The 8,864-nt window shown below is 47.1% G+C and overlaps 2 protein-coding genes across 2 annotated transcripts; both read right to left on the reverse strand.

Annotated features, from left to right (window-relative positions):
- Window positions 1–8: 8 nt before the first annotated feature.
- slc19a3a (solute carrier family 19 member 3a) lies at window positions 9–3,316 on the reverse strand. Its single transcript, XM_028961274.1, has 6 exons — window positions 3,179–3,316; window positions 2,889–3,090; window positions 1,717–2,641; window positions 1,382–1,574; window positions 1,029–1,170; window positions 9–314 (listed from the first exon to the last, which is right to left on the reverse strand). Exons 2-6 carry the CDS (start codon window positions 3,033–3,035, stop codon window positions 132–134), a joined length of 1,590 nt encoding a protein of 529 aa, XP_028817107.1. The 5' UTR covers window positions 3,036–3,090; window positions 3,179–3,316; the 3' UTR covers window positions 9–131.
- A 124-nt stretch (window positions 3,317–3,440) lies between these two features.
- Window positions 3,441–8,714, reverse strand: slc19a3b (solute carrier family 19 member 3b). Its single transcript, XM_028961275.1, has 6 exons — window positions 8,456–8,714; window positions 7,488–8,040; window positions 6,156–6,374; window positions 4,559–4,751; window positions 4,053–4,194; window positions 3,441–3,614 (listed from the first exon to the last, which is right to left on the reverse strand). The coding sequence occupies exons 1-6, from the start codon at window positions 8,600–8,602 to the stop codon at window positions 3,480–3,482; spliced, it is 1,389 nt and encodes a 462-aa protein (XP_028817108.1). The 5' UTR covers window positions 8,603–8,714; the 3' UTR covers window positions 3,441–3,479.
- Window positions 8,715–8,864: the final 150 nt, after the last annotated feature.

Genomic DNA, 8,864 nt, shown 5'->3' on the forward strand with positions numbered 1-8,864 from the left:
CTGTTGTGTAAAATGTTTTGTATGAAAGATTTATTAACAACATTTGCTATCTCCAAATAAAAAATGAAAACCAGTTGTCATCACATGGCCGTGTGTGTGAAACCAGTCAGTAACCGGACATGAGCGTGGAGTCAAAAAGGGGTTAACGTAAGTCCCTGCCGTGTGTCGTGGGAGGGTTCACGACTGCTCCGTGATCCAGAACGCGGGTGTGGTTCCCCGGGCCGCTCGGCAGATGTGTGTTTGCAAGTGACATACAGGCCCCTCATGAAGAACAGGGCAGCGATGGCGGTGAAGTAGCTGCCGTATATGATGAACTGAAAGACAGGAAGGTCATTGTTGGTCAACTTTTTCCCTTTACGGTGACCACACACACACATCAGCGCATAAACATAAAATCAGAGTTGGCGATCTGGTGAAAATGGTGGACCTGGCGGCGGTCCTGGCCGACGCATTAATCCGTTATACTGCAGTGTGATCAAAATGTCTCATGTTGCTGAAGGTCACGTCTACAACATGTGTTGCGAATATTTAACTGTCATCAGGCTTTTCTTGGCCCAGATTTAAGTAATACCCATGCCCCATTGTGGCCTAGCGGTTAAGGAAGCGGCCCCATAATCGGAAGGTTGCTGGTTCGATTCCCGATCCGCCAAGGTGCCACTGAGCAAAGCGCCGTCCCCACACACACTGCTCCCCGGGCGCCTGTCATGGCTGCCACCTGCTCACCAAGGGTGATGGTTAAAAGCAGAGGACACATATCGTTGTCACCATGTGCTGTACTGTGTATCACTTAACTTAAACTACTGATGATAATTTTAATTGAGTACATGAAATGTTTATTCATTGTATTGAATTCATATTCATTTTTTTAATACCTTTATCACTACTTTGGAATATTAAAGAAAGCCGTGCGTCAATAAACCCTGATACATGTATACTGTACCGATGAGCTTGAACTATGCTAGATCCCTACCCAGAGACAGCTATGAATTTGACATCTGTTGTGTGCGGTCAAAATCCAAGCAACTGACCTGCAGGACGATTCCAAGACCCAACCCTCTGCTGTCCACCACAACTGAGGTTAGGATGGTCTGCAGGAGCAGAGCACCAAAGTTATTTGCTCCAAAGATCAGGGCGTAGCGCTCCATGGAGAGCCCAGTGGCAATCTGGAACCTGCATGAAGGCAACCAATCCGAGCGCTTATCTTATCAAATGATCCTGTAATGAACTTCCGCTCATAAACATACAGAAATTATTATACATTAGACACCATAAACTGTTAATAATTCATTCCAGATCGTTTTTTTCTTCTCAGTCCAGGTACTACAGAATCATGGGGCTAGAACATGAGGGACGCTGATGATTCTGCTCATCAACTACTCACATTGCTATGGTGATGAGCAGCATGTAGAGGCATTTGAAGACGACATAACCAGCGTAGCACACCCAGATGTTTCCTGTGAAAACCATGAGGAAGAGAGCGCCGCCACCCATCCCGGAGAACGAGCCCAGTGCCAGCTCTCCCCAGCGGTGCCAGTCCACCAGCGTGAAACCGATTCCGTAGGCTGTGGCGGCACCTAGGCACAGACACACGGCACTCAGACACCCTGCATGACCTGAGCAGCAATGAACCGTGTTCTCCAGCTGGAGAAACATGAACCAGTTCAGCATCAACAAGCAGGTCTCGGAATTAAGATACTTGTAACTGCATAGACTCACCAAACAGATTTGAGACAGCCTCCACACCGCCATTATAAAGGGTGAAGTTGCCGGAAGGTTGGGTGTGGTCCCACAGCACCTGGACATAATTGACGGTCTGGTTGTACCCACATGTGGCCAGAGCCCACCACACGGACCAGTAGAGCAGCACGGGGGAGGAATAGCACTGCAGGAAGTCCCTCCACAAGCGGAGCAGGACCCCCACACAGCCTCCAGAGGCAGGAGGAGTCTGACCTTCTGAAGAGGCTTGGAGAACATCCTCTGGGCCATGGACAGAAGAGTTCTGGTATATGAGCGGAGAGGGTGTCGAGTTTGTTGGGTGGTCCAACTGAGTGGTTCTTTCTCCCAAATTCAGTTCCTTGGTTCTCCAAGGCTCATCATTTCCACTTTCGCTTCTCCCTTCACCACCAGATCCTTCCTGTCCATTCTTCCCCTTTTCTTCTTGCTGCATTTCCTCCACTCCCACTATCTTTCGGTGGAAGAACATGCTTCTCTGGGGCATGGGTAGCAGTAAGGAAACAACCAAGGCAACAGCAATCAAGACCAGTGTGAAGACCAGAATGTAATAGTAAGAGAGCAGGCCGAGCGAGACCAGAAGCTGCCCGAGCACCGAGCCCACAGTGTAGCCCATGAGCTGGGCGGCACGGCAGTAGGAGGTGGCCTTCAGGTAGTGCTGGAGCTCCACCACGCTGTAAATATAGGAGTAGTAGGCCACCTCGGTCGCCGTCACCATGCCGTAGAAAAACTGCATGGTCTGCATCGCCCCTACACCGTCTAGCCACAGCAACAAGGACGTGGTCGCTGCCAACGTGCAGGCCTGGAAAATCACCACAGGCTTGTACCGCAGCCAATCGGTGAGCAAGAAAACGGGCACCAGGACGGCCAGGTAGGAGTAGGTCCAAACCGGGAAGACTTCGTTGGTCACCTGACACACGGGAAAGAAAAAAAGAGTGATTGCTTATCTGTGAAGTATAAAATATATCATTAAAAGAGAGCTGACTGCAAACAGGAAAAACTATATTAATTAATGTTAACACTATCCAATACGATAATACGGATAAACAAAGAAAAATTAGGTGTCACAGAGGAGACAATGAGTAACTTTCCCAAAGGAAGGAAGGAGCTGCTCCGTATCCTGCTTTAATCCCGCAGGGAACACGGCTCTTCCTTACCTGCTCAGAGGTGAGGTTTTTGTCCGGTCCAGTCAGGTAAGGGATGAGGAACGGTTCTATGGGCTTAACGGTGCTGAAGAAGCCGTAGACACACAGCAGTGTGGTGGGGTAGCCCCAGCTTCCCCTAAAGTCCTTCAACTGGCCCATCTTACGGTAAGTCTGCGGTCCGCTTCAGATTCTGTGTCCAGCTACTACAAAATGTCTACAGAAATAGAATCAGCAAATTCTTGTGCTGCCTGCGTTTTGTGGGCGGTGTGTGTGTGTGTGTGTGTGTTGTGGGTGCATTGTACCTGATTAAATGTGTTTACCGCATGATGGCTGTACGTGGCATGCTCAGGCATAAATGCTGTCTCACCATACAGACGCCTTATTACATGACCTGTAGGGCAGAACCGAGTCAGCCCTATCAATATACAACACGCCTCACTTCAGATAAGTTCCAGAAAACCAGCATCCTCTTCCAAACGCCTTCAATATTTAACAAAACAATCAGATATGGTATATCAGGTAATAAACATGTATCTTTATTATTAATAATGCAGTAAAGGTTGAGTGGTGGTTAGGGTCACTGTTGGCTACTTCCTGTCCGGGTCAAAGCCTTGCTGAAAGGACATGTGATTGGGGCTCAGCATGTTTGGATCTGCTGTGGAGATTCCAGGCAGTGTAAAGTCCTCTGATCAAAAACAGCACGGAGATGCATGCGTGGTAGCTCCCGTAGATGACAAACTACACACAAAAAAGTAAAGATTACAAATCATGAACACTCATTTCAACCTTCTATTTAAATAGGATTGAAAGATAATACTGCCTGTTGGCAATAGTTTTCTGACTTAAATTCACAAATTCCTTTTCCAAACCATTTGGAAGCTAAGAAAAAAAAAAATGAATGGGGAAGACTTTTATTGACAGGCTCTATTTGGGGGTGTGCAGTAACATGCACCAATGCTTCTTCACCACTAGGTGTCAACCTTTCTCTTCAATATTTTTATTTTGTTGTTACAGGCTAAGCCTGTAGATGTGAATCTAAAGAACAGATAATGAGAACCGAATGAGTTTAGTTAAAGTAATGGACGTTTGAAATAAAACATTTTAATAGGACGCAAATGCAAAAAGGCTTCATCACACCATTAAATTAGATTCCTTCCACCCAAGATGTCATCTCACCTGTGTGACAATGTCCAATCCAAGAGTGCTCTCGTCGACAACAACTGCTGTGATGACAGTCTGGAGTGTGATGGCGACAAAGGTGTTGATGCCAAAGGTCAAAGCATAACACTGCATGGACAGGCTAGCAGCGATCTGGAAACTGGCAACCAAACCAACAAGCCACGAGAATGAAAATCTGCTCATTATACAAAACAATTTCCTTTTTCGAACTAATGACCCCAGGAGGCTTGTACTGAAGCTTTATGTAGTTCATGTACATATTGTCTGTTGTCATGAACGGGTGGTAGTGGCCTAGTGGGTAACACACTCGCCTATGAACAAGAAGACCCAGGTTCAAATCCCACTTACTACCATTGTGTCCTTGAGCAAGACAGTTAAGTGTCCCCCCCTGAGTGTCTCCAGGGGGGGGGACTGTCCCTGTAACTACTGATTATAAGACGCACTGGATAAGGGCGTCTGATAAATGCTGTAAATGTAAATGTCATGTGATTATGCTGACTCACGTAGTCACAGTAATCTGCAACATGTAGGATGCTTTGAAGATCACATATCCGGCGTAACACAGCCATATGTTGGAGCTCAGAGCCATGAGGAACACAGCTCCAGCCCCGACAGCAGAGAACACGCCCAGCGACAGCTCTCCCCACACCTCCCAGCGCACCCGAACATGCCCCACCGCAAAAGCGGCTGCTGCACCTGCCACGTGGAGAGCACAGGCCTATCAAGCACAGGCAAGCGCTGGGGACATGAACAAAAAGTGGGGAAAATGTACAACAAGGAAATCAACAGAAGAACCACCTCAAGCAGCTAAAAGCAACAGAATGAAATTTCCTCCCCAAATTCATGTTGGTCAACCAACAAAAAGTCTTTTTGTCAACTAAGTGATTTACTGTCCTTCTTTCTAAAATTCATTTTGTGGCACAGAATTTTTTTTGGTTCCCCCGTTACGGTGGATGGATTAACCGGTATTGTCCGACAGACAAGGCTTTGGCTCACTTCTTAAACGTATCAATTTTTACGGTATTCCTACCTCGGCATATGTGCACTCATGAGGGTATCTTCAAATAAACTGCAATTCCAAATCCAATCTGGCAACACAGCCTCTAGCACAAAAAAAAAAAAAAACCCTCTCCAAATCAGTGGCTGTGAGATATTGCATTCCTGCAGAAGGGGCTGAGAGAATAGAGCAGGCTGGACAACACAGCAGCACCGAAACAACATGGCGACCACTGCATCTTTTTGAGGCCTGGCACTAACCCCTGGCACTAGTCTAATATAAAGATGGTACTTTTATATCATCTGATGAAATATTATTAATTTGTTCAAATTAGTTTACACTGTCTGTACATTGTTATGACGTCCTCTGTCCCCTTCATGATACGTGCATCACAGGGGACCTCAGCCACGTTGCTTAATCCTAACTGGTCCAATTCATTTATTGTCTATTCAGACAAATGTGCACCTTGATCGTTATTGGCGGTCATCGCGGCCAGAATTACCGTAGCGCTTATCACCTTAATTAGAGCACTTACTCTTCCCTGCACCAGTACGATCTAATCCGGAGAGCAGGCGCTCAATATGAAGGAGTCGGTACATTACGGGCAGCCGTGGCGCGCTCACGCCAGACAGGTTCACGCTCTGGGCCATTTCTCTTTTTTATTCTCGTTATATGGGCCTATTGCCTTTCATTGCGAATGTTAGCAATGTTTTATTACCATTTTGGTATTTTATCAGCACGCTGACACACTGGGCAGCAGAAAATATATGTTCTGCGTCTGAATGAGAAATCTTCTCTTGGTAGAGCACACACACACACACACACACACACACACACACACACACACACACACACACACACACACACACACACACAAATATTAATCACAGCCTGGCCACATGCTCATGCACACACACAAACAAATTCCAGTGTGGCCAGAGGGTCTGACACCATGTAGGTTCTTGCAGCGGCCTGTTTAACATTCAGACAGGACGCTGCATTTTATTACCGCCGAGCTACACTTTCAACACACACGCAGGAGGAGACAGGAGGAGAGGAAGTGAGAGGGTCTCAACGGGACAAACACACACACACACACTTACCCACAAGTGTACACACAGCCTCCACCCCACCGTTGTACACCAGGGCGGAGGAGGATGGTTCCACGTGGTCCCACATCAGCTGGACGTAGTTAAAAACCTGGTTGTAGCCCGCCGTGGCCATGGCCCACCAGAGGGACCAGTACGCCAGCCCCCTGGAACTGTACGCCTCCCTCGCAGAGGACCAGAGCAGCAGGCCGGCGTGCTGGACGCCGAACGCGCCTTTCGTACAGGAACAGAATTCAGCGATAATTTCACCATCTACTGACAAATATGGCTGCACTAAGATTATTTACAGCCGTTCCAACATTATCACGAAATACTGTGCTTTGTCCAGAATTGACATGCTTTACTTTAATATACCAGGGGCCACAAGCTCAGGGGCCACATTAACATTTTTTTCAGACGGGCCAGGCCGGCACCAGATGCAGACATATGAGAGAAAAAGGGCATTACAGAGTTAATATTTACATACATTTTAAGTGGGATCTGTGTTGCTGATCAGTCTTCACTTGGGATGTAAATAGTTGAATGTTGCATGCTGGGATGTGTGTTACATGGGGGCTGAACACAGTAAGTGGGCGGTTAGGCGCCATCTCCATTGCGTCCTCGCTAGTAAAAAACGGCCGTGCTGTCCTGCTGACTTCGGCCACCAGCTTGTACAAATAAAAAGCTCTCATTCGAGCCACAGCTATTCAAATGTGATCTTTTACTTTATGAAGATGTCGTTTATACATTTTTAACATTGTGGTCAAAGTTGTCCGGTGTAAAAACCGTCGGGTTCGGGTCTTTAGCTAAATCTGCGCCTAATGCGCCACCTGGTGGAACACCAGGCATTACAGGATAAGTTCACATAAGAGCAGTCATAATTATGACTTAATTTCAGCAATTCTATACCACTCTTTAGTGGGCCGGTGTATGGATGGTGGGTGGATGGATGGCAGTGGTGGCCTATCGGGTAAGAAATTGGACTCAGGGGTTTACAAAAGGGTAGTGGGTTTAAATTCTGAACCGCCAAGGTGCCACTGAGGTCCTCTTGATCAAGGTACCGAATCCACACACTGCTCGCTAAGGGTGATGGGTGAAATTTCAGTTTCAAATTCAATGTGTCGAGGTGCCACTGAGCAAAGCACCATCCCCACACACTGCTCCCCGGGTGCCTGTTATGGCTGCCCACTAAGGTGATGGGTTAAATACAGAGGACACATTTCGTTGTGTGTATTTCTGTGCTGTATTTTACAATGACAATCATAGATAGATAGTTAAAAAGATAGATAGATACTTAATTGATCCTACAGGGAAATTTAAGGCTTTTTTTCTTAGAAGGGCACTCACCTCTCATTTCCTCCTTCTTTCCGGATTTGTGTCTGGCTACCTTAGGCTCCACAGCCTCTGCTGTCTCCTGGATGTCCTGACCGTCCATCTCCAGTCCTCCTTGATGAAAAAACATCCCATGCTGGGGCATGGGCACAAAGAAAGACACCAGGAACGCAATGGCCACCAGAGCTAGAGTGATGGTGTTAATGTGGAAGTAGGAGACTCCCGCCAGTGAGACGAGGAGCTGTCCTGAAGCCGCACCCAGTGTATACCCAGAGAGCATGGCCCCGCGGAGGCAGCCCGTGGCGCGTTGGTAGTGCTGGGGTGGGATGAGTCTGTAGATGCAGGAGAAGTAGGCCACCTCAGTGGAGGTCACGACAGCATAGTTGACCTGTAGGACCGTCATGGCTGCCAGGTCGTCGGCAAAGCACAGCAGGGAATAGTTTGTGACCAGAAAAAGGCCCTGCAACACAATCAGGGGCTTGTAGCGCAGAAGGTCTGTCAGCAGGAACACAGGGAAGAGCAGGGCCAGGTAGGAGTACGTCCAGATGGGGAACAGGTAGTTAGTAACCTGCAGCACAGATATTCAGAGCAGCTTTTAAAGGATGCCAATATGCACAAGGACACAATTATTGGGACAAAATGTGGGGAAGCGAGACAATTAAAAAAACAAAATCTTTATTAAAAACACAGAAACAAATGAATCATTAATACATATAAAGGAGATGATGCAACGGGATGAAACAGAATTGCAGGGTTTTGTCTGTTTTCGAACTGTTGGAAACTATTTGAAGACTACGTCCTTTGGTTGAGGTGATGGGAAACGTTTGGGAACACGGCTTCTGCAACACTGCACGTATATTAAAATGATAAATGGGTGACATGAACTCTCTGGGTGGGGCTTGATAAACTGCAACTACATGACATCATTCCAACATTAAAGTGAGATGCATGCAGCGTCTGTGATTTAAAGAACTCAAACTCACCACATCTTCTGAGATGTTCTTCGATCCAACCAAGTACGGCGTGAGAAAGGGCTCTGCGGGTCTGCAGTTGGCAAAGAACCCGTATGTGCAGAGCATGGCGGTGGGACAGACCCAGCCGGAGGCCCAGAGGTTCTCCCAGGACCACATCTCATCGCTCTCCAGCACCGACGCTGATGGAAATGCAGAGGATTTAGCGAAAAAGCTGCATTTCCTGTCTTGCTGTTTAATGATCAGTTGCACGCTGAGCTGCACGTGGTTTATGGAGGAGACTTTGCCCAGGGGACCGTCTGTAAATCAACAGCTTAGAAGTGTGGAGATTTTGTTTATTTCAGTTGTCAGTGGTCCAAGCAGAGTAACTGTGGGAACAACGTTGTTTATTTCTTTAGTTTTATTAACACCTTTGCGTATG

The sequence above is a fragment of the Denticeps clupeoides genome, chromosome 19, assembly GCF_900700375.1.
Source record: "Denticeps clupeoides chromosome 19, fDenClu1.1, whole genome shotgun sequence".
In the NCBI taxonomy this organism is placed as follows: Eukaryota; Metazoa; Chordata; class Actinopteri; order Clupeiformes; family Denticipitidae; genus Denticeps; species Denticeps clupeoides.

Excerpts from the sequence above, each read along its gene's own strand:
- slc19a3a (XM_028961274.1), bottom strand. The coding sequence starts at position 3,035 with ATGGGCCAGTTGAAGGACTTTAGGGGAAGCTGGGGCTACCCCACCACA. Across the intron at positions 1,171-1,381 it reads CTGCTCATCACCATAGCAAT|GTTCCAGATTGCCACTGGGC; the intron begins GTGAGTAGTTGA and ends GCCTTCATGCAG. Across the intron at positions 315-1,028 it reads GTCTTGGAATCGTCCTGCAG|TTCATCATATACGGCAGCTA; the intron begins GTCAGTTGCTTG and ends CCTGTCTTTCAG.
- slc19a3b (XM_028961275.1), bottom strand. The coding sequence starts at position 8,602 with ATGTGGTCCTGGGAGAACCTCTGGGCCTCCGGCTGGGTCTGTCCCACC. Across the intron at positions 6,375-7,487 it reads AAAGAAGGAGGAAATGAGAG|GCGCGTTCGGCGTCCAGCAC; the intron begins GTGAGTGCCCTT and ends CCTGTACGAAAG. Across the intron at positions 4,752-6,155 it reads GGCTGTGTGTACACTTGTGG|GTGCAGCAGCCGCTTTTGCG; the intron begins GTAAGTGTGTGT and ends TCCACGTGGCAG.